Here is a 25,329-nt window from a genome sequence, read left to right as displayed (position 1 = left end):
TGAAACAAACAGTTTACCGTTTATTGATATTAAAACAAACCCTGTACATAAAATAACAGCCTTGATTCATTCCCGCTTTGAGTTACACGAATCATCATGACACACACTTGAAAATGCAGAGAACATACAATTCTGTTCTTCTGTACATAAATAGTATGTGTTTCTGATTGCCCCGACACGAACGAACAGAATAAAAAAAGTGATTTGTTGAACAAGAGCAAGCCAAGAGGGATACATACTGTATACTGCTGCAGAAGCTGTAATGACAAACAATACCCACACCACTTTGGCGCTTTCCCTGGAAACTCATTCTTTTTCAATGGAGTGTAGCCTCAACGCAGAGGGAAATTTAAAGATTGTCAATATAAAAGTGTAATTATTTTTTCCAGACAAGCAAAGTTTTGCAATATATCCTTCGGCCCAACCATCCAAAAGCCACACTGAATGCTGATGAGCTTGTCACCATGACAACAAGGCAGCCTCTTACTCAAAAGAGCGGGTAATGTGTCAGGTTGTGTTTTGAGGTGATGTGGAATTAAAAGCTTGCACAACTAGGTGTGAAATCAGGCGACATAAGTAAAATAGATTCATACTTCTTGAAATCGCTTTGCATGGTTGGAGCTAATTTACTGATTCAATAAAACTGTTCTACACACTTTAAATGATAGGTCAATTCATTGGGTGATAAGTAATGATAGTGCACCATCAGTAAGTTTTTTTTCTTTTCGCATTACTGTTGCCATATCGCACCAATCCACTTGATTAGAACTGAAAGTGGCATTTTCATTATTTAGTTTTTTACATTTCATGCTAATAAACAGAGTTAGTCATCGAAGTTCAGCATTATTCACATAGAATGTTTTTTGTCTGCTCCATAAAGAAAAAAAACACTCAGCAGAACTATGACATAAACTGTTATATAAATGAGTGTATATGTGAAACTGATTGATTTTCCAAATGTGAAGCTACACAAAAGTAGACTTTCAGACCCGTTCCAGTAGAGGCCACAGACGTGAACTGACATGAATGATTGCTCTATTAACTGTCAGAGACAACTTGCAGTGAGTAAACATGAATAAATACTAACTTAATTACTGCTTTGAAAGCTCGCCAGCACCCTCAACATGATAATCATTCGAAAATGGTTAGATAGATAGTAATAATTTGTCCCACCATTGCAAAAAAATGCCGGCTGCATCCAGGATTTGTATGAATGAATCCACAGTAAAAGCGGTAGCAGCTGTTAATTATTTTCACAGAGGACTTAACTCTGTTCAAGACTTGGAAGAAAATCCAAATGGAGCCGCATGTAACTCTCAGTAATCTCTGAATGTATGTGAAGGAATTAGTGTGAAGACGGAGAAGGTGAAGGAGGCGACAAAGAGCAAGTTGCTGATGACGAAGGCAGAGCTAAGCTGCTACCACATTCATAGCGCACTGTTAACACTCCCCACTTTTGCAACCCCAAAGGCGACTTTATGTCTGATCTAGTTGTCTCCTTGGTGACACAAACACTAATCCCCCATTATGGGATGTAGGCTGTGGTGCCCCAAAGCCCTGTTTTTTTTACTCCCATATCACACTACTGCAAATGCAGAAGATTACAGTAATCTGGGAACATTGGTGCAGACACATTAGATTAAAATCCTTATGCCCATAAAATAAAGAGGAAAGGTGAAAAAAAAATGAAGAGAAAAAAATGAAGACATAGAAAATAATTGAGGTTTTCTGTAGTGTTTGTCCTTTTAAGAGTAATTGCCTCTTTTAGTATAAAACTATTTTATTCATTGTTTTTATTTACTGCAGGTTTCCCTTTTATGTGTTGTTTTTTTCACCAAAATATGAATTGACCAAGCACAAGTGGCTCCATGCATTAGTCATGGTCATGGGCGTGCAGCATAGAACCATGTCAAAGACCTTGCGAGTGCTTGTGTTGATGTCGGTGAAAAGAGAAAAGGAAACAGTCCTCCAGCCAATCTTTTGCCAAATGAGTCTCTTCTTATCCAGCGCGCTTCCTTTTCAGTGATTCCAGCTGTTGAATGAAATAGACATACAAGATCAACCCTTTCCACAAAGCACTCATAAAAAGATGGCATACAGTTCTATTAGCAATACACTACGCCAGAACCCTCACCTCAGTCTCGACCATCTTCAACCTACTCAGCGCGTCCTTGGCAGCATCCTATGAACAGCAAAAAGAATGGTGACTTCACACAGGGACATACTGACACATAGAATGTAAGTAATTGGCGGACATCATTTTTTGAATAACATCCCGCATTCACCCTATTGCCTTGACTTGAAAATGTCTTGACTGAGTCAGCGAGTCCTTGGGTGAAGCGCCGCAACACATTTTCATACTCTGCTCACAAAGAAGGAAAAAGAGCGTTAGAGTATATTTATAAATGATATGCTGCTTTCATAGGAATCAGATGTTTGTGTGTTACCTGTGAGAAGAGCAGGAGATGCTCGCTCCAGCTGCGCTTTTTGCCACTGAAGCCTGTGTGTGATTTCTTTGTGCTGATGAATGACATCAGATGGGGGATCCCGCCGGTTCTTTTTGTACTCTACAATCTAAGGGGAAAAAAACACAGTGACTGATTGGGCATTGAAGAAATTAAATGCCATACACACAGTTAAACACATACACATGAGTACCTTTCTCTCTAACCGTTCTTTGTCGTAGTTGAGGAGGCTGAAGCTGTGCAGCTTGTACTGGGGAGGAGAGCTGCTGGAGTGACTGCTCCTGTTGCTCATCTCATGTTTGGGTTTGGATCGAGGAGATGGCGCCTGATGTTGAAATGACATCATATCTTAGTGTTGTGTATCATTCTGCATGAATACAAAATGGTTATTTATGACCACACCAAAAGCTCTATTAATAATGCACAATTTAGGACCCTCGTTTACAGCATATATCAACAATGCTCTTCAGCACTGAGCCCATGACACTTGTGCATGAATTGATACTCATAGGAGCATCTTTGATCAGTGATGAGCAAGCAGTAAAGGAGCACTGAAGAATGTTGACAATGTCAGACTGACTTACAGTACATGGACACAATAAAGGTGGTTGTCTCACCCGATCCTTTTGTCTCTTTGGGGGTGAGAGGGGGGAGACCGGTTCAAGGATTAGCCACTTCTCTGTCGTAGGCTGCAGTTCTACCCCGGATATGGGCTCTCTGACTTTCACCCTCACCTCTAACTTGCCACCTGTGGCTTTACGTCCATCCATCACCTAAGAGAAACAAACATTCCAATCTAGTGTGTACATGTAAGCATATTCATGTCTGTATACATGGTCTAAATGTCTTCAGAAGCAAAAAAAAAAAAAAAAAGGAGGAAGGCATTGACTGCAATTAAGTATTATCATTTGTACTATACCACCTGGGAAGAGACCCCTGGCATTTATGGAATACCAAAAACTCACAAGGAAGGCAATCCTCTCGAGCCAGTTGTCAATAGCATCAACTTCACCACCTAGAACATTGCCAAACATCTAGCTACTATTCTAACTCCAATGGTTGGCAATACTCCACATCATAACCATAACCACCACAACTGACCGCACAAACAAGGTCCAGAACCAGAGACTTGCTACAGGGCAAGCACTGAATCACTCGATGCTACCTCCCAATTCACTTTTACACCATTGCGGTTCTTAGACTACAAAGCGTAGGCAGGTAAGGACAGAAACCTCGAAACTGGGGTTTAGAGAAAAGCTCAAATCTGCGGGCATCCTACCTGTTCCTTCATCAACTCAACTCAACTTTATTTATAAAGCACTTTAAAACATTCAGTGCTGCATATGGAGTAAATATCAATCATGCAAATGCACCAGAAGAAAAAGGTCTGTAACACCAAAACCGAAGGAGAAAAAACAGACAAATTGTGTTAGTCCTTTAAAGTGCATCGAGAAAGTATTGACAGTGCTTCACTTTTATAACATTTTGTTATGCTACATCCTCATTTCATAATGGGATACATTTTTTCCTCAAAATTCTACACACAACACCTGATAATGACATGGAAAAAGTTTGATGAAAAGTTAGGTGATTGTTTTTGTAAATTATTTGCAAATGTATTCAAAATAAAAAACAAGAAACCCCATGTACAGAAGTATTCACAACCTTTGCTACCAAGTTCCAAATCGAGCTTAGGTGCATCATGTTTCCACGCTCATCCTTGACAGATTCCTACAGCAAAAATTGGAGTTCACCTGTGGTGAACTCAGTTGATTGGACATGATTTGGAAAGGCACACATCTGTCTATAACAGAGGTGGGCACACTTGGTCATTGAGGGCCGGAGTCCTGCAGGTTTTGGATGTTTCCCTTCTCTAACACAGCTGATATGTGATGAGCTCATCAGCGAGCTCTGCATAAGCCTGATAACTATCCTGTTGATTGGAATCAGCTGCGTTGGAGCAGGGAAACATCCAATACCTGCAGGACTACGGCCCTCGAGGACCGAGTTCGCCCACCACTAGTGGTCTGTAAGGTCCCACAGGTGCCACTAGTGAGGATAGGCGGTATGGATAATGAATGGATGGAGGTGACAGTGCATGTCAGAGCACAAACCAAGCATGATGTCAAAGGAGTTGTCTGTAGACCTCCAAGACAGGATTGTCCCGAGGCACAAATCCGGAAAAGGTTACAGAAAAAAATTCTGCTGTTTTGAAGGTTCCGATGAGCATAAGCCTCCATCATTCGTAAATGGAAAAAGTTCCAAACCAGCAAGACTCTTCCTAGTGCCTTAGTCAGAGAAGTGAGCAAGAACCTAATTGTTACTCTGTCAGAGCTCCTGCGGTCCTAACTATCTCTACAGCACCAATCAGGTCTGTATGATATAGTGGCCAGAGGAAAGCCATTCCTTAGTAAAAGGCACATAGTAGCCTGTCTGGAGTTTGACAAAGGTCACCTGTAGGACTCTCAGACCATGAAAAAGAAAATTCTCTGGTCTGATGAGAAAGGTTGAACTCTTTGGCGTGAATGTCAAGTCATGTTTGGAGGAAACCAGGCAGCGTTCATCACCTGACTAACACCATCCCTGCAGTCAAGCATGGTTGCAGCAGCAATGTAGCATAGTGAGGACTTAGGAGTGCAATGACCTCCGCAGTGAACAAGGCAAGCGACCCAAATACATGTCACAGCATAGGAGGGTAGTCTCTTTGGGTCCAGAGTCAATAGTTCATATGCACTTAAAAAATAATAGTCATGTCTTCATGGACAACAATGTAAAGGAGAAACATCCTCAACAATCAAGACTCCAGTTCCCTCAATTCAACTTTTGTGGATGCTATAAATGTATTTATACATTATAATTCACATTATTATTTTTTAAAATACAAATCAAAACAACTCACCTCGATAATCTCTCTGATGTCACAGTGGTTTTCCAGACCCTCAAGCTTCAGTTGAGCTGTGCCCACAACCTTGTCTGTTTTAAAGAGGCCTCTGTAAATATGCAGAACATCATTTCAGAGGGATCATTCAGGCATCAACATTAAAGCAGTTCTGATTTGTACCCCTTGTGGACGATTTCAAATTTGAAGCCTTTGGACTGGACGACTCGTTTAAATCCTCGATGCGCTCTGTTGATGTTGAGTTTGAATTGCTCTTTAAATTCTGGACTACTAGTACTTTTGATTGTGCTGGTTTTGTCCCTCTGTGCCTCCTCCTACACATGGAAAAAAAAATTTTTTTTTTAAATAACACCATCTTTTGCTTCCTTTTTCTCTTGATGTGACAGCTCCTTACCGCACTGGGAAAAGGAAACTCAAACTTCACACTGGCATCCAGATCATTAGGCGAGACACCTGAAGACAGACTCAGAGGTGTAAATTCACACACAATTCCATTTGTAGCAGATTGGCAAGAAATCTGCCTACCTGAGGGAACTGGTAGGTTGATGCCTCTGATGATGTACAGTATCATGTCATTGGGAGTCAGATTGGGGTAGTTCCTACAGAAACAGATAGGGGTCTTGAGCTCAGTATGAGTGACAGATATCAAGCAGTCAGCATCACTGTGATCCAAACAAGACTGTTAAATTAGTCATTTAGCTACCAGCTTGGTGGGTTACTGAAGCCCAAGGAAAATCTGTCACAGTGACTCACTGTGAATCAAGTACTGAAAACATGAATTATGCCAATACGAATATTCAGTTGATACACAACTACTTTTACGGACAAACTACTAAACCCATATTCAATGTGTTCAAAAAATGTATTGTAATTGATACATGAAATAGCGTATATCTTATATAAACAAAGCACAATAGAGTTTTCCTAGTTGTTCCAAACCCCAAACCACATCAAATGTACTAGTATTTAATTTGAATGTTTGCTAGGATTTTGCGACTGACTTGACAACACTGAAGGTCTTCTCTTTCGTGTGACACTTGGGCACTGGCTGGCCATTGGTGTAGGAATTCTTCAGCATTTCTATATTTTTGAATGACTCCTCTACAAGCTTTTCACACCTAGAGAAACACAGACACAGGCCTAAAGCACAAATACAGTATACAGTTTATACAAAATATACCTGTCTAGAACAATTGTAGTCCTATATAACTAGTTTAATAATACAGGCACTTGAACAAGATTTTAAGATGCTAGACCTCGTCAAACTACGGTAATAAACATCATTATTTTGAGAAAAGAACGAAAGCGAACAAACTATAGCAGCTGTGAAAGATATGTGATTTTCTTGTTTACTAAACATTGTTTTTAAATAACAATAGTGGTTCTCAACTGTTGTCACTTGGGACACATTTTCCAATTGTTGCAAAAGTCATGACTCACTTATGTAGAATTTACGAACAATAAAGAACATGATTTTTTTGAAAATAGCCTCCGAAAACATGTGTATACTATATTTTCGAATGCTGTTTGATATAATGCCAAAAGCATATTGCTCACAATTACGTCCTCCAGCAGGTGACTGAGCAGTAGTATTTGTTTACGGAGTAAACTAGTGTGAGGCAACTATGGTACACTTATTACCTAATAAGTTCCATGTGGGAGAGCAATATGCCTCTTTATTGTACTGGAATAATCCCAGTAAAAAAATACATGCCATTTTTTACTAGCTCTCTGAGACCGACCCAAAATAGGTCTACAACGCTTTTGGGTCCCGATCTACTAGTTGAGAATCACTATATGAATATATTGTATATACAGTATAAATATTGTATTTATTAATCAATTGTACTTATTTGCCTGTTTATTTTATTCATCCATTGTCTTTTGTAGCAGACATGTTGCATCAGACATGCTGTGGCAATGATAGGCATGGATACTGTCTTGGAATTGAGCACATAACTGATTATTATTGATTGCCACTCGTTAAAAAATAAAAAATAAATGTGTTGAGATTACTTCCAACAAGTTTAGGAGTAAAGCTGGACTCCTAAAGATTAAAGCAGTACAATTTCATTAGAACCATGACCATTAAATATTGCCTTTGCAAAGATAATTAGTTTGACACCATTAGACAGCATTTTAGTTTTGATATGTGTACGGTACTTTTGCAGTTGCAGGTAACAGTAATGTCACTAATATTTTGGTAATGTTAGCTAGAGTGCAAAATTTCCCAAACATTGGATGGTATTAGATTGTGCAGTTGTATTTTACTTTACTGAGTCTCCAATAATTGTATGTTTTGGTCAATTAAACTAAAGGTAAAAAAAAAAATCACCTGCACATAAAGTAATTGCTTGTATGTAAGGTTTTGGGTTGAAGATGATGTAAAATAAAACAAATAAACAAATCTTTGAGCAACATGTTCTTACTTGAGAGCCTCGCCAACATTGCCCATGAGTATGAACTGCTGTGAGTGACTCAGACATTTCTAGAGATCAAGTTGGAGACAGAAACAAATGCAGTGGAATGGTTTGCATCCACAATTAGATCATTCAACATCTTGTACACGTGGACAAAATTGTTGATCTGATAATGAACGAAAAACCCACAAGGGTCAGAGAAATAACTTGAATCTGACAAAATAAATAAATAAAAATGTAATGCAAATTTAACCAATGAAAATCATACATTGCTTTTGAGTTGTGGTTCAATAGATTTGTTCCTTTCTCTTATGAAACAGGCCTGGACAAAAATGATGGTATTCTAAACTTAATTTTGTTTTTCTTTCATTAACAGAGGGGAAACCGACAATTGTGTCCACACGTATGTGAATACTTGCTTATGCTGCTGTAAGAGTGAAACAAAATGTGAATACTGACCTCATGTTGCTTTCGCAAAAGGTCCATTAGGCCGTGATATTGCTCACTGGTACGAGGAGAAAGAGGAGATGTACGGGAACGAGTCAGCAAGAAGTCTTCCTCATTGACTGGACTGATGGGTATCTGAGACAAGTACAAATATAAAGAAAATATATACTGTACATTATAAAAAGTAATTTTAAACATTCTAGACATGAAACAAAGACCCAAATAAGCACGAACATCTGACAACTGTCAGGCCCATTGTGCAAAAGCCCCCCAAAATAACAAAGGCCAAAAGCCCCCCAAAATAACAAAGGTGATTTAATAAAATAAAAAATAACTTAAAATTTTATCTGTGATGCAGAACACCTAGAAATATCAGGTACATGCACCCCTGTCAAATCAACTTTCCAATTTATATTTGAAGTTATGAATACTAGACGCAAAGAAACAGTGGCACAGAAATAATATTCTATTTTATAATTATATTGTGACTCAGTGTCAACCATTAAGTTACAGGGGGAAAAAATCATGAGACCCAAACCAAATGAAAGAAGTCATGTGGGATCTGTTCTAGACTCACAGACAATATATATGTACAATAGACCTATAATGATAATAATGGTGCTTTTATGTAGCACACTTAAAGCGCTTCACATTGGCTACCGTACATTACTCATACTCTGGTGACGTAAGTAGCCACAGCTGCCCTGAGGCAGGCTAACAGACATATTATGCCACATACATAAGACTTCAATATTATCTTGTGTTTCATTAATTGCATAAATGTTGAACCTTGGTGATATCAACAGGAAGGCCAGACTTGGCGGCTTCGATCATGGGGTCCAGTCCTTTGGCATGTCTGAGGTGCTGTGCTGCTCCCTTCATATCCTACAAGATATAATCAAGACTTTTTTAAAGGGTTGTTGTGGTTAGAAATCTTACAGAAAGACAACAATGTCAGCCACTCAATCTACCCCAAATAAACAACTCTATTGAATACCTTCATCTTCTTTGAGGCCAGGGCTGCGCGCAAAAAAGCCTGTCGCCGTAGCAACAGGAAATCCACTTGCTGTTGGGCTAAAATTTTAATCAAGAGAAAAATAGGTGATGCCCTTATGTAGCAGTCAAAGCATGGATATGCAGGCATGGCTTGGAGTTACACTGCCAACACACCTTTGGCCCCCAGTTTTGGTGTTGTGGAGCCGCCAGGGGTTTGAGGCCCTGGAGATTTAGCTTTCTGCGCAGATAGACGCACGGAAGACTAAGGAGAAAGTTTTTAATAAGGATGCAAATAGAGATGATAATGAGACTGTCATCATAATACGTAATAATATAAAATATAATATCAACAGAATTACATACCTGATTACATAAGGAGGAGCAATAAACCAGTAAAAAAAACATCACATTCAATACATGAGTAAATACAACAGACTGTATTTCTATCTGGAGTCTAAAGGCAATCCAATCAAAATCTCTGGCTGTATATCAATTAGAGCACTTGGCAGTATATTTATTAGAATGTTTTAGTTTTTCTTACCTTGGCAGCCTCCCTTGGACTGTCTTCTTCCTCTTCTTCTGCGTCTGGATCCCGATTTGCTATTTTCATAGCTGTTTCCAGGACACCGATAAAGTTTTGCGAATCTCTCTCTGAGCCCTGTAATGGTGGACAACCTAGAAAAGAAACACATATGATACAGTATATAATATATACACACTGCACACAGCTAAATTTTAAATTGTAAATCTATGAAATCAGAAAAGTACCTGGTGGTACAGGTAGATCGGACAAGTTGACAGTTCGACCAGCTTTGTGTGCTTTAATGGAATCTTGGTATTGCTGTTAAAAAAAGAAATTATGAAATGATTTTGAATAATGGTGTTTTTCTTAAACTAGTCATTCTTGTCTTGATTTTATTGTGATAAAAAAAAAAAAACTCCCACTAATGGAAGACTGTCAGATTAACCATCCATCCATTTACTACCGCTTATCCGGGGTCGGGTTGCGGGGGCAGCAGCTTTAGGGAAGGCCAGACTTCCCTGTCCCCAGCCACTTCAACCGCTTCAACAGCTCTTCCGGCGGGATCCCAAGGCATTCCCAGGCCAGCTGAGAGACATAGTCTCTCCAGCGTGTCCTGGGTCGTCCCTGGGGCCTCCCGCCGGTGGGACATGCCAGGAACAGGGAGGGAGGCGTCCAGGAGGCATCCGAACCAGATGCCTGAGCCACCTCAACTGGCTACTCTCAATGCGGAAGAGCCGCGGCTCAACCCTGAGTCCCTTCCGGATGACTGAGCTTCTCACCCTATCTCTAAGGGAGAGTCTGGACACACTACGGAGGAAAGTCATTTCGGCCGCTATCCGGGATCTTGTTCTTTCGGTCACGACCCACAGCTCGTGACCATAGGTGAGGGTAGGAACGTAGATCGACCGGTAAATCGAGAGCTTCGCCTTTTGGCTCAGCTCCTTCTTCACCACCACAGACCGATACAGAGACCGCAACACTGCAGACGCTGTACCGATCCGCCTGTCGATCTCCCGCTTGATTTTGTATAAAAGTACAGAGATGAGTCAGAAATGTTTTGGACTGAAAAGACCAAGATGAACCTCTACCAGAGAGCTGAAAAGGCCAAAGCATGAAGAAAGAAAGGATCTGCTTATGGTCCAAAACACAAGCTCATCTGTGAAGCATGGTGGAGGTAATGTCATGGCTTGCTTGGGCTTGGCTGGCTGCTTCTGGAATGGGTTCACCAGTCTTCATTGCAGAATGAAGTCTACAAAACCATTTTGCCTGACAATTTGCAGAAAAATCCATCTAAAGTAATTGAGAGAATCTTAATCATGCATGCAATGACCCAAAACACACTGCCAACACAAGAAGGAACTTCATCAGGGGGACAATGTTGATCCCGGGTAAATAAGGCAATAATCATGACATAATCATTCTCCTTTAAAAAGGCAGCACGGTGTGCCATGAAAGTTTTTGTAAGGATTAATGGACTCCTTAAAAATGTGAGCAGCATGGCCTGTACCTTTACAATGCGCTGATGCATGCGTGATTTACGGTCATCTCCTTTACTCTTAGCGCCATCTGCTGCTGATTTGTATATTTCCATCCTTTGCTGCAAGGCTTCGGTCACATTGCTGGGAGCAGGAAGGCCTTTAAAAGGCAAATGCACATTTAAACATTAAGCGCAACTTCATCACACAGTGCAAACAGGTCAGAAAAAAAGAAATGGTGCTACTTACCAGTGGTTGGTTCCTGAGTGATTGTTGGAGTAACAACGGCTGGTGGTTTAGGGGAAGGTGGTGCTTGTGTCCCATCTACTACGTCTCCTGTGATTCATTGAGAAAATGCAAAGATGAGTTTGTTTGTTTTTGTGTGTGTTTTTTGAATACATATTTTGCTAAAGTAGTCACACTACCAGGGCTTGGGGGAAGCAAGCTCAGGTCTACTGGTTCACTCCTATCTACAGCCTCCACTACTGAGTCCAGACTCTGCATATTAAGAACACATCTTCATCAGCTTGTATTAAAAAAAATAATAATTTTAAATACACATGTGGCTTTTAAGTCCTGTTACCTTTGCAGTGACATAGTGCTGTTTGGCCAGGTCAATGTTACCACTCTGTTTGGCTTGTATGGCTGCTAGCTTGTACTCCCTTTGTCGGGACAACACTGCTTGTTTAAGCTCTAAAAGAATAGAAGAAAAACATCTACATTAGTCTTCACAAATGTACTCATGAAATTGTCACATACATTACTTGTGGAATACAAAGCATTTTCAGAGCAATATGTTATCATGTGACCTGAGTGTTGCGTGTCGGGCTGACTGGGTGTCAGTGGAGAGATCATCGGGGTTCCCGGAGTGATGGCAGCAATTGAGTTGCTGGGTGGAGCTAAATGGAGTGGCTTAGTATTAGGAGCTGCTGGCGCTGCCTCCCGTAAAGGTTTTTGATTGACTGAAGGGTAGGGAATCAAATCGGGCCCTGGCATTTCTTTCTCTTTCGTAGATTCAGACTCAGCTGCAGCACTGGCTTTTCCGCCTACAGCAACAGGAGGTGGCATCTCCTCCTCGTTGACTGGCTTTCCTTTCCTGACCGACGTAAGCATGGACTGCAATGTCTGAGGATGGCAAGGGCAGGAACTGTAAGCATAACTTAGATCTTTAACACGGATGGCACACGTGTATTAGGGTCATCTTGAGATATGAAACAAGGTTTGAGATTGAGACAGTTTTCAAAACCTTTAATCCACGGTCATATCTTCGAGCCTTGCTTGTCTCCCCAGATGCAGTTGCATTGGAGATGGCAGTCTTGTACATCTCCATACGCTCAAATACACGGCCTTCCAATCCAGTTGCACCAGTGGGAGCCTGCGGGGTCTGAGCAGGACTGCTTTTCTCGTCATCCCCCAAAACATCATTCAATTCTGCCTGTGAACAAACACAGACGTATTGTGCATGCAGTTTGTAAATGGGGGGGGGGGGGGGGGGGGGGGATATATGACAATGATGAACAACCAAATATTGCTAGAAAGTGAGACTTTGCTAGTTTTTTAAGCAATCAGAGTTCATGGGTTCTTACAGTACACTTTACAGTATGCTTGCTATCAGACGCGTATTTAGGCAATTTTTGGGGGTGCTATATAGAGTATATAGATATATTTTTACTGTGTGTTCTTTTTAACAGGCTAGAAACTTATAGCTATAATGTATATTTAAAACCATAGAGTTTAAAAGATAATTTTAAACAACATTAGTACAGTACACCCGCCCCCCATCCCCCCATCCCATTTGATTGAAAATGGTTAGATCCACCTGGACCCCTTCCCCTCCCCTGCTTGCAAGCAGACGAGCAGAGGCTTAGTCCTCCTCAGTCCAGTCACAGTGTATGCCTGTCTAGTTGAGTGAAAGTGTTCTTTTTACCAGAATATGTGAAAAGTTTCTTACATTCTACCACTCAACACCAACACGTTATTTTCATTACTAGTCTGCTTTTTTGCTCCTCAATCATGTTGCTACGTGCTAATGAGGGAAACAAGTGTTAATATTAATGTCTCCATTGTGCTCTTATTGGCTAGCTTACTATAACGTGTGTGGCGTGCGTGGTGTGTGTGTCTGCACAGAAAAAAAACTAGCCCCATGGAGTAGGTCATGGGCATACGATTGTTTTTCAGCAAACAAAAGCTAGCAGATACAAGCACATTTCTTTTTTTGATGTGTATGTAATCTATGTTTTTGATAACATAGTACAGACAAGTAAAGTCAAAAAACAATCATTCTGTATTAAGTTAATGTCTGTTAACATATTTTACATGTTGTGTGTTTCATTTAAAAGAAAATTTCAAAAACAAATCCAAGGTCTATTTTTGTTTATTCTCACTTTAAACTGTGGGGAGCTGGTTTACTCCAGGCATACTGTCAATGTGTGTGTTGGGGAGCTGTTGTATCAAAAAATCATATCCTTCTCAAGAAATTAGGGTTGGGATATGTTTATATTTTAAGTCATTTTCTCATTTGCATAACTTTTATTAGATTCGGTTTACTCACTGACGTCCCATGCAATTTTTGGAGCGGGAAGTAACCCAAACCACGACAAGCTGCTTAACACATATCCCGCCCCATTGTAGTAACCAAGCACCCCTAAATATCTTTATAGCACCTCTGATCCTAGAATCGCCTCTGCTTGCTACCATTAGGCTAGCATACTTTTGTTTTGTTTGTTTGGTAGAATATTTTGATATGTAACTATACAATGCTTAATTCTCTTTTATTTGACTTGTATCCGTTGTACAGTAAAGTTCAACTTCAAAGTTTTTATACAGCTTCTCTATACTATATTGGCTTTTTACATAGATCTGGAATATAAAGGATAAAAGGGGTACAGTTTTCCAGTGCATTCAAATACATTGGGAATACAAAAAACAAACATTTCACTGAACGTTAATATTGGAGTTAAATTACTCGTTCGTGCCACCGAGATGATACTGTGTTTTTGCACACAATATTGTGCAGTGCAGTTGATAGTAAATGTAAGCAATAGAACATGGGCAGATGATTAAAATTGGATTGAATTATTATTCCTATAAATGTTTGTTTTACCAGCAGATCTTCGTCATTATCCAAATCCTCATCCCCCACGGCCTCTTCATCCAAGTCTTTCATGCAAAGAGCTGCCATTCGCTCAATATCAGCCAGTGCAACAGGCGCTACACACCAGAAACATTTAAAGTACAGTGAGACGTAAGTAAACTTCAATGTACGTGGGGAGTCAGGGATAATCGAGTGGTCTTTACACCTTTAATTTCACGTTTTTTCCTTTGTGGTCCTCCTCCTCCCATCAAATTGTGTAGCTCAGCCTCAAAATCTTCGTCGTTACCGTCATCATCCAACCCCCCATCCGGGTTCAAGTCAAGGAGAAGCCCCATCTGAAACACAGATCGAAGGTCAAACAGTTGCTCAAGAACGGACATCTGGTTCAAGACCTGATATGAGTTACCTGTTTCGCGCGCGCAGCCCCTTGACCCCGGGGAGGTGGGTTCCGATTTCGACTCATCGACACTTAAAACGTGGCTTCTAAAGACAACGAGACAGGTGATGAATGTTTTCCGTCACCTTCGCTAAAGAGAACCATTTAAATTTAGTCAACAGTGGCCGAGTGATGCATGTCATCGCAGTTTATGTGGCTAATGCCTATACAAAGTCGATTCTTTACCTTGTCACTTTCACGCATTTAGCGAGAGCTGACGTGTTAAGATAGACTATCGACAGCCGAATGTCGAATGTTGCTCCGAAATAAATGGTAAAATACTACAATTACAGTGTTAGTGTTAACAGATTTCTAGCCGTCAAAACAAGCTCGACAGGCAGTGGAATTACTTCCTACATTGCGTCTCCAATGGCAACAAACAAAGGGCTTTACGGCTGAACGCAATTCGACCATTCCTGACGTAAAACATTTAAGGAGCGCGCTGGCGAGGGACAAGTGGATGCTTAAATTCAAGTGCAGTTTAGCTTAATACTTTTGTCGCTGCCCACCAAGGAGGGAAAACAACACAAAAAGTACATGAATTAAGTTACATATTATATATAAGTTTGAAGTAAGTTTAGTAAGTATCCAAACCTTCAACCTTTAGTAATGAGCTCTTCATTAGCTCAAGGAAACCATAAATCTGATAGTTAGCTTCAAGCTATCCAAAATTATTTAACCGTGACACCATTCCTTTTGGAAACTTTTAAATATTTACTGAATATGTGTATCTTTTTATTCATTTTACTTATTTGTAAAGGTAACATTTGAAAGAAGATGTCCACACCAAGTGCAAACTTCCCCAATGAAGGTAAAGGATGCCAATTAATGCACATAACACACATTTTTATGCATTGCTTCAAATTGTAAAAAGTACGTAACAGTTAATAATAATTGTCTTAAGTTACTGTGATTACTGTTTTTGATCCATAAATCTGGCCCTTTAATTTTCAAGGCTGCTCAGATCCACCACAGCTTCCGTCCGACAGAACAAGAAAAAGGCCACGTGACAAGCTTTCTTCTGCAGACGTAGACCATACGTTTCAGCAACAGGTAATTAGGCCAATTTTTTAGACACACTTATTCTAATAAATCCAAGACTCATTCATCATAATTCCAGGACACTGGAGATAATAATGCGGTAAGTCATGTTGTACCTATGTGTTCCCTCTGCAGGTGTCAGTTATCATTTCTGTAAAAGACCAGTCAGCAGCACAGTCCTCTCTGACTAAACCAGATGTCATCTCTGACAAAAAGGTTGATGAATCCAATGTGAATGATGCTGTTAAAAAGCAACAAGAGGCAACAGTCACCCATCCCATCAGTCACCCTCAACTAAAGATTTGTCCTATAAGGGATGATAGCAAGAGCAGAAAGGACAAGGAAGACAAAATGACAAAGAAATGTGAACAGACACTGACTCGAGCATGCACTGATCAACACAAGGGCTTTCCGCTGACCTCTGAAGAAGCAGACCAGTCATGTTCAGCTTCTTTAGAAGATCAGCAAAGAACAAAGAACGACTTTCAATGTGAATTAGTAAGAAACCAAAAAGCGAGCCAAGGTGGACCGATCAATGAGAGCATGGGTGACAGCAAAGATGACAAGGCTGAAGCAGTGGCAGGAGAGCCAGCCAAAAAGAGGAAAAGGATGAATATGTGTGGTCTGACAAAGAATGAACAAAGTCATTTTTTACAGATAAGTAAGAATGTAAACAGTAGACAGAAAGTTGAAGAGCAGTTATCAACCAATGAAGTTGACATTAAATCATCTCTCTTAACACCATCACTGCTGCCAACCCCCGTGGCCAACATTGCAGAGCCTAGAGAGGAAAAGGTACTTCACTCCAGTCATGATAGCGCAGCAGACAGGTGAGTCCCGATGTCTTGTTTTTATTAAAAGCTAAAGATTTCCAAATAAAATTTCAAAGTTTTGTTCAGAGGTTTATTGAGCTTACATTCTCAAAAGTATGGTAGTTCCACTTATTATGGGGTACACATACAAATTTGTAATATCTTGAGATTCTTGACCATTTTATAGCGTACCGTGAGCAATCCCAGACAACGAGGGGAAAAAATGGCAAGTGTGTGGTGTAGTGGAGGTGACGACACAGCATGAGGGGGATTGACCCTAGGAAAAAAAAATTATGCAAATCTGCGGGTGCCAAACCACCACTATGCGGGGGTCGACTGTACCAAAACTCAACTACAAAAAACTACCATCATAGCCTCATGCCCATTCATTCCTGCACGTTGAACCCTTTATTACTGAGAATCATATTTCTCTTGTCAAGTACAAAATTACCTTGCAAATATCATGTGAAATTCAAGATTCTTGCCTTTTCATTTTGCTGCAGCCACACCTTTGCTGTATTGCATCTTTGCACAATTTCAAATTGTGGATAAGCATCTCCCTAATATCTTTATTGTATTTTTTTTTTTAAATCTATTTCATTGTTCTGCCTTTATTTTCATGAGTCTTGGGACTTGCTGGGCTAAATCATATTTTGTGCTTGATGTATTTAAATATACAATTGGGTACTGTAATTCATTTTGTTGTGTGTTTAGTTTACAGTAAACTCCAACCGTTGTGTCAAACAGTTTACGTACACTCAGGGAGGGCAGTATCACGTAACATTACACGCCTGCTGCACAAGTAATGTTATGCACTCGGTGCTTTTACATTGTCAGGAACTTGCAGACACTGAGCCGTTCGGCACATTAATTGTTTTTCTTCTATTATGTTTTTAAGATTGAGAGAAGCCAAAATTTTAATCATGTTTAAATTTCAATTGATTTCCCATTCCTATGTGTTAGGATTTATGTTTGCACTTTTTAAACAGGTTTAACGCTTACGATTATTATTGCACCATTTTCCGAGGTCTTAACTCACTCCACACCACAGGATACTAGCTTGGAATAGTTCAGAGATAACCGGGCCTTTGCTGACTTTAATAGGAAAAGAGAAAAAATGTAGTAGTAGTGTACCTTGCTTTAGATTTCAATTTTAGTCCACTTGGAAGATGGGAAATTCCAATTTAAGTAGAAAAATTACAATAATTCATTTTTCAATTGATGTCAAGTGTGTTCTAACAAATAAGTCAAGATAAAGAGTGAATATTGACATACAGATAAGTAACATGTTAAGACTGTTTAATTTGTGTTGTTTTGTTTCTTAAACAAAGGCCAGAAACAGAGGTCCACATTCCTGACGCTCCCTCTGATGGGTGTATCAGTGTGTGCATGCCAAGTTTGTGCGACAAAAGTCATGCACATGAAGAGGTTCTTACTCTGGATCCAATTATAGACACAAAGTCAGACCCACCTGCAATGGAAAAAGAATATCATTTGGAGAACCCAAATCCCAAAGAAGTGGATTGTGGATCATCAAGCACCACTTCTAGCAATGTGGAAGTGCAATGTGTTGCCATAACAACTGATGAGAAGATGCATGACATATGTGGTGATGCCTCTGGCGGCTCGGAGATCAACGGCATGGTGAGTAGTGTCCCTGTAGGGAAAGCCTGTAGCATAAATTAGGTTAAGACTACTACTACTACTACTACTACTAATAATAATAATAATAGGGAGGTTAATAAGTGGTACAAGCACAGACACAATCAAGTTATTTATAATAACATTTTATATTTCTTTCTATTGAGACATGCAGGGTACAACACAAGATTCTATTCTACGATAAGGATAAATGAATGAAGGAAAACAATTCGTATGTATAAGAACAAAATGGGAAAATAAGCAGGTGGCAGCTAGTGACATTTGGCCTTATGAAATGCGCAGAGTCGATTATTATCCAAAGTCGATCTATACCATGTTTAAATGCTTTGAAGTCTCATGTGGCTCGAGCAGCTGGGATGTTCTTCAACTGGTTTGCAGGTTAAAAAAAGGAGTAATACAAAAACAGGGCAAAAAAGGAAAAACCAAAAAGGAAAAAAAGTTAGGGTTCCCGTGGTTCTGAGTGGCTGCAGGTTGAAAACTGTGTTAAGACTCTTCAGGTGGTGTACTCGTGTGGTTGAAGACAAAAGAACACTGTGCCATTTAGAAGGTCTCTGGTGTGACTAGAGAGCGTCCATCCATTTACCACTTATCCGTAGTCAGGTCGCGGGGTCAGCAGCTTTAGCCGGGAAGCCCAGACTTCCATCTTCGTCTAGTGCAGAGGCAGGCAGCCCTGGTCCTCGAGAGCCTCAGTTCTGCGTGTTTTAGATGTCTCCCTCCTCCCACACAGGTGATTCAAATGATTAGCTCATCAGCAAGCTCTCGAGGATCAGGGTTGCCTACCCCTAGTCTTGTGCCTCTGGGGGGGATCCCAAGGCGTTACCAGTCGAGCCAAGAGACATTGTCTCTTCAGCGTGTCCTGGGTCCTCGGGGGAGCCTGGGGCCTCCTGCCAGTAGGACCTGCCCAGAACACCTCTCCCGGGAGGTGTCCAGGAGGCATCCTAATCATATGCCTGAGCCACCTCAGCTGGCTCCTTGCAACGTGGAGGAGCAGAGGCTCAACTCTGAGTTCCTCCTGGATGACCGAGCTTTTCACTCCATCTCAGTCTGGACATCCTCTGGAGGAAACTCATTTTGGCCGCTTGTACCCGATGTAGCAATATTATTTGTTTATATGCTGACGCACTAACGTGTCGCGGAGTGTGATGTCATCAGTGTGAGACCGAGGTGAATGTACCGCACGCACTGTTTGTCGGTGATTAAAGTAGACAACCCATTTGGGTTAAAACAATTAAAAGTGTGTCCTCGTATGTAAAACAATGAACTTTAACATGGTGGCAGCGGTTGAGGACTCGGTTTGAAGTGAAGGTGTGACATACAAGGATTGCCGTTAGATGGATTGCCGTTGGCCAGTGTTAGCCAGCTGTGTGATACGCAATGGAAGGATTAAGACCTCCACAACAGCTGTGTTTGGACTCCGGTAACCTTACAAAGACATGGAGAGATGAGTTTTCCCTCTATGTGGATCTGGCTATAGTTGAAGTGGATGACAAACAGAAGGTGAAATTGTTTAGTTATCTTGTTGGCGAGAGCGGCAGAGAACTTTTAGACATGGGTGACACAAATAAGGATGCATGGAGGTTCAAGGACGTCATTGACAAGTTTAATGATCACTGCATGCCCAGCGTGAACGCGTTTTGGTTTCTTTACAAGAAACCAAAACGCCAGTAAGAATATTGACAGTTACGTCACGGAGCTGAGAGAACTGGCTAAAACGTGCAACTGTGGGACATTGAGAGACTCGCTCATCAGAGACAGGATTGTGTGAGGAAGTAACAAAGCAACGATAAGAGAAAGACTGCTTCGGGAGAAAAACTTGAAACTTGACATGTGCCTGCATCTGTGCAGAGCCGCGCACTCTCTAAGGAGAACGTTAAAACCATCACGGGACCGATGGTAGAAGAGGTGCACGCCGTGCAAGGAGCACAGTACCAAGGAAAAGGCGGCAACTTAGTGGAGTCTAAATTCTGCGGGAAAACACATGAGAAAAGTAAACTGAAATGTCCAGCCTTTGGAAAGAAGCATGCAAAATGTGGCAAAGAGAGATGGGTCCCGGTGGCCCTGATGAAACCACTGAAAGAAGAACTACAAGACCTGCAACGCAGAGGAATCATCATGCCTGTAGATTGCAGCACAAACTGGATCAGTACCATGGTTGTAGTGCAGAAGCAGAATGGCAAGCTAAGAGTCTGTATCGATCAGAAATTTCATTTCCCATTGCCAACAATTGAGGACCTTACCGGACCTGTCCAGAGCCAAGGTGTTCACAGTTTGTGACGTCAAGAGTCGATTTTGGCATGTGCAGCTGGAAGAGGAATCCAGCTATCTCACAATTTGTCACCCCTTTAGGTCGTTACAGATGGCTGAGGATGTCGATGGGGATAAGTCCGGCCCCTGAAATATTCCAACGAAAATTCACACAAGCATTAGAAAATGTACCCGGTCTGTACATTATTGCAGATGATATCTTGATTACAGGTCAAGGAAAGACACAAGAGGAAGCGGAGCGAGATCATGATGAAAAACTGAAACATAAAACTGAATGCAGAGAAATTTCGACTGAGACAAAAAGAGACGACATACATTGGACATCTCCTGACGGCAGGTGGGCTCAAAGCAGATCCAGAAAAAGTGCATGCTGATGAGCAGATGCCGGCGCCGTCAGATGTGAAAGGAGTGCAGAGGTTGATAGGTATGGTGAATTACCTAACCAACGCAAGGTGTTGAGGGACCTGACTTACAAAGACAGTGATTGGGAGTGACAACAGAGCATGAAGAGGCGTTCCTGAAATTAAAAGAGACAATAGCAAATGCTCCAGTGCTGAAATATTACAACCCGGATGAAGAACTGACAGTACTGTGTGACGTTTCAGAAACAGGTTTGGGCGCAATGCTTATGCAGATGGGGAAGCCAGTTGTTTTTGCAAGTCGAGCACTCACACAAACAGAACGTTGTTATGCGCATATAGAAACTGAGGTTTTAGCAATGGTTTTTAGTATGGAAAAATTCCAGCAATATACATATGGCCGCAAAGTAGTGATAAGTGAAGTGAATCATAAGCCATTGGAAACCATAGTGCAAAAACCCCTACTGAGTGCACCAAAAATACTGCAAGGCATGATACATACAGAAATATGACATAGACGTCATCTATGTGCCGGGAAGGGACATGTTGCTCGCTGACACCCTAAGCAGATCCTATCTTCCCGAGAGTACACCAGTGGAAGCTGAATTGAAGAATGTCAACATGGTGCAAGATTTACTAATTGCAGCAGACAGGCTACAGAATATAAGGAACGCCACAGAAAACGACAAAACGTTACAGCTTCTTATTAAAACGAGCCAGAGATGTCCTAAATATAAGTCATATGTAGGTCCTATGAAGTTCAGTTGCACTCTGGAGGTGTTGTTCGGAGGAATCGCAGACACCTCAGGCGTGCGCATCGGATGAACTTTGGTGACCTCAGCGATCCCCAGTCAGCCAAAAACAGAGGGACAGGATCGGTCAGAAACGGTTCCTTCCTCACCTTCACCCAGAGACACACCTGTAACAACCAGAGCTGGTCGCACAGTGGTGCTGCCACGTCGTTATGAGGACTTTGTACTAGATCGCAGATAAATACATCTGTGCCACTGATGGGAAAAAAAGAAAAAATATATATATTTTTTTAACATTGACATTGAGGTTGTGAAAGTAAATATTTTGTGATTTAAGTAAATATTTTTGTTTATATTTTGTATTTGTGATGTGCGGTTATTTTCTTATTTTGGGTTATAGTTAAAGAGTAATAGATAACTATTTTATTTTCTTGACAGTTTATGTTTACTGTATTATTTGTTGAAAGCATGTCTAATTGCTAAGGTAAACAAGTGGGATTTTTTAGTTACATTATTTAGCTCTCTTATTGTTAAATTTAGGGATAACTTCTAAAAAAGAAGGGATTTAGCAATATTGTTTGGGACAAACACATTTTATATATATATATATATATATAGATATATATATATATATATATATATATATATATATATATATATATATAGATAGATAGATAGATAGATAGATAATAAAAAACAAAGATGCAGCAATTAACATGTATATATATTTTAATAATTTTTTTATATTTAGCTACCGTTGAGTACATGTCAAGGCTTATCTAGCTAAGGAGAGAAAAGTTACAAACACTGACTGAATATTATTCCTTCTATCTTTCACATTGAGCAAACACGGGTTTTTTTAACAGTGTGGTGGTAAAAGAGTCATTCGCACTGTGATGGTGTGTTCAATTGAAAATCGGAATTTAGACCTCTAACAATACTAGCCAGAGTTGCATGTTTCCAGCGCTTCCCAGCCTTCTAAATGCACAACAAAACATGTAACTATAATGTTTACATGATGGGCAGATAGCCTCCTGGCTTGGCTTGTAAGATTAATTTACCTTGCTGAGTTTGAGATCCAACTTGAGGAAGAAGGTTAATTAAAATCCTGACTTAGAGTTACAAGTTCCGATATGTTTTGTGTAATTTAAGGGCATCAGTAGTTGTATCACAATTTAGCTGTACAACAGAGCAGTGTAACCCTAAGATGTTTTTGTTGTTTCCGGGAGGTTGGGTAAAAGGCGGATTACAAATAGTTTAAGTTTATGATGTTTTCTGCCGTCTTCCCTGCTAAATAAACCAAATACGGCAGGACAGGATTCTAGCACGTCTCGCAATATTTTTACACTCTCTTGAACGAGGCTCGCTCTGTTACACCACTCTCTCTTTTCGGCTAATGACATGCGCAGTACACAAAACACCTCAGTGTGTAAACTAAAATACAAAACCAAAAGTAATAATTCACAAAACAAACATTAGTCAATTGCAAGTAAATAAAACACGTTTGCAAACCTCATTTAATTCCACCAACCTCGACCCTCCACGCGGCGTCTGCCGACACCGCGCACCTTGAAAGCGGGCTACCAGTGGACGGGGGCTCGCCCGGGGATTCCCTGCAGCAAGCCCGAATAGGTGCTTTTGTTCCCGGTGCACGCCTCCCTTGGGTCTGGAGCTCACACCGTTCCGCCCAAGTGGTGGCTCGGGATGATGGCTTGTGCATAATTAAGCGGCGAGAAGGTCTGGATCCCTTCAGACGGCCGCCCTTTTTCCCACTCCCGCAAGCAGGTTAGGAGCCGGGCGGTTGCCGGTAATAAGTGGACGGTCTGCGCGAAAAAAAACATAGAGGACGAGCAAACGCTGTCGTGAAACAACAGTGTTTTCTCCCTCCCGATTCTTTGTTTTCATTTATTTTGTTAAATGTATGTAGACCTTTCATCCCAAACTGCTGAAGTCGTTAGTTTATTGAGAAAAGAAATTCTACTTCTAATGGGGTGAAGTGTTGTTTATATGCCACAGGCGCTCTTCACTGCCTTCTTTTGCCTGGAAGAATATCGACCACAGCGGGGGAAAGCCGTGCTGAGTATGATGAAGGCAGCAAAACGTGTGCTCGCAGGCGTACACGCGTCAAGCAAACCCTTCGAAAGTGGAGGGTTACGGATCGTGGTCTTCATAAAACTGAGGGGGACACGTCCCCCACCCCGTCCCCAGTGCCATCTGCGCCCGTGGATCAGAGTAGGAACGTAGACCGGTAAATCGCTATTTCGGTTCAGCTTTATCACAGCAGGCCAATACAAAGTCCAATCCGCCTGTCGATCTCCCGCTCCATCCTGTCCTCACTTGTCAACAAGACCCCAAAATAATTGAACTCCTTCACGATTTCATCCTTGACCCAGAGAGTGCACTCGACCCTTTTCCAACTGAGGACCATGGTCTCGGATTTGGAGGTGCTGATCTTCATTCCAGCTGCTTCACATTCAGCTGCAAACTGCTCCATTGAGCGTTGGCGATTGCAGCTTGAAGAAGCCAACAGCACCAAAGAGATGATTGATGAGTCCACCAAAGCGCACCTCCTCAATGCCTTGGCTGCGCCTAGAGATTCTGTCCATAAAAGTTATGAACAGAATCTGTAACAATTGCTGCCGGCAATGCAAACCAAACTCTAACATGGCCATAGGAACGGGGGCCCACGTTGCCTTTTCAGGCTGTGCAGGTGGCGGCTCACGGAGGGGCATCATTTAAAATCGTTATTTTAAATTATATTAATGTGAAAGCCTGAGGAAAGCATGACAACTAACATGTCATCCAAATCATGACTACGTCATTGTGCCCTTAAAACGAAAGATTGCCAATAAGAAAGCGAGAAGTTTGCGTTTTTGTGGGACATATTAAAAAAAAAAATATATATATATATATATATATATATATAATTATGTGTGTTTATTTTCGTCGCACACAGCCTGGTCATGATGATGATCCCAGTTCTGGTGCTGTGAACACGGAGCACCCGCGAACCATGAACCCCACTGGCTTCCTTGGATCTGGGTGCTTCGATTTTGTCACAGACTCGCAGCTCAACAACATTGAGTTGATGTAAGTATTTAGATTAAAGTAGAAATGGTAAAACATGCTAAATGTTCATTCTCATCAATTTCAGTCTATGATTCACTTGTTAGATATTGATAATAATCCTCAAGAAGGATTTTAAGGGCTTAATCAAGCGCAGGAAATAATAATAATAATTTCTCAAATTCACACACTTTTTACAAAGTAAAAAAAAAATCAATTGTGGTAAATATTTGCAAGCTAACTTGCTGTCAGATAACTGTAACCGATTTCAAAAGCAGGCCAAATTGGTCGAAAACACACCGGCCCTGCGCTGAGGCAGGTTTACATGTAGACATTTTTGCCATTCTGATTTAAATAATTATGATCAAAGATATCTGGTCATCTGTTTACATGCGGCGTGACCTGCCGATCTGCCGTTGACATGTTCTACCACGCTTGTCAGCGGTGTGTCGTGCAGATTGATGTAAACATCACATGATTTATCAAGATTGAGTTAATCTAGTCAGAGTTACGCCGTACGCAACCTACGTCATTTCGACGTTACGGCGCACATACCTCGTCCGTAGCACCTTCTTTTTCGTTAATTTCCCACAGTAATCACGTCATTTTAAAGTTAT

General features: G+C 40.9%; 2 protein-coding genes across 5 annotated transcripts in view; one reads left to right on the top strand and one right to left on the bottom strand.

The window, feature by feature from the left end:
- On the bottom strand, positions 1-15,135 carry cc2d1a (coiled-coil and C2 domain containing 1A). Its single transcript, XM_086081699.1, has 28 exons — positions 14,942-15,135; positions 14,726-14,802; positions 14,525-14,654; positions 14,329-14,435; positions 12,472-12,660; positions 12,035-12,350; positions 11,809-11,918; positions 11,651-11,723; positions 11,475-11,561; positions 11,258-11,385; positions 9,996-10,068; positions 9,769-9,902; positions 9,402-9,489; positions 9,229-9,305; positions 9,021-9,116; positions 8,244-8,366; positions 7,794-7,852; positions 6,366-6,482; positions 5,890-5,963; positions 5,759-5,817; positions 5,527-5,678; positions 5,365-5,455; positions 3,083-3,238; positions 2,659-2,790; positions 2,448-2,574; positions 2,286-2,362; positions 2,135-2,182; positions 1-2,032 (listed from the first exon to the last, which is right to left on the bottom strand). Exons 2-28 carry the CDS (start codon positions 14,780-14,782, stop codon positions 2,000-2,002), a joined length of 2,913 nt encoding a protein of 970 aa, XP_085937825.1. The 5' UTR covers positions 14,783-14,802; positions 14,942-15,135; the 3' UTR covers positions 1-1,999.
- Positions 14,602-25,329, top strand: part of LOC147170150 (uncharacterized) — a 16,059-nt gene continuing 5,331 nt past the window's right edge. Inside the window, exons 1-7 of one of the 4 annotated variants that reach the window (XM_086081703.1) lie at positions 15,101-15,288; positions 15,516-15,566; positions 15,711-15,808; positions 15,932-16,457; positions 16,575-16,626; positions 17,940-18,252; positions 20,116-22,135. In XM_086081703.1, the coding sequence (XP_085937829.1) occupies positions 15,533-15,566; positions 15,711-15,808; positions 15,932-16,457; positions 16,575-16,626; positions 17,940-18,252; positions 20,116-20,544 (1,452 nt within the window). In that variant the 5' untranslated portion in view covers positions 15,101-15,288; positions 15,516-15,532 and the 3' untranslated portion in view covers positions 20,545-22,135. Of the gene's footprint in view, positions 14,821-15,100; positions 15,289-15,515; positions 15,567-15,710; positions 15,809-15,931; positions 16,627-17,939; positions 18,253-20,115; positions 22,136-24,602; positions 24,737-25,329 lie in introns of those variants that run through there. The other 3 variants (XM_086081701.1, XM_086081700.1, XM_086081702.1) reach the window with 3 other exon arrangements.

The sequence above is a fragment of the Leptonotus elevatus genome, chromosome 8, assembly GCF_054856555.1.
Source record: "Leptonotus elevatus isolate MCC_2025b chromosome 8, RoL_Lele_1.0, whole genome shotgun sequence".
NCBI classification, from domain to species: Eukaryota; Metazoa; Chordata; class Actinopteri; order Syngnathiformes; family Syngnathidae; genus Leptonotus; species Leptonotus elevatus.
This window is presented reverse-complemented; position numbering and strand designations above follow the sequence as displayed.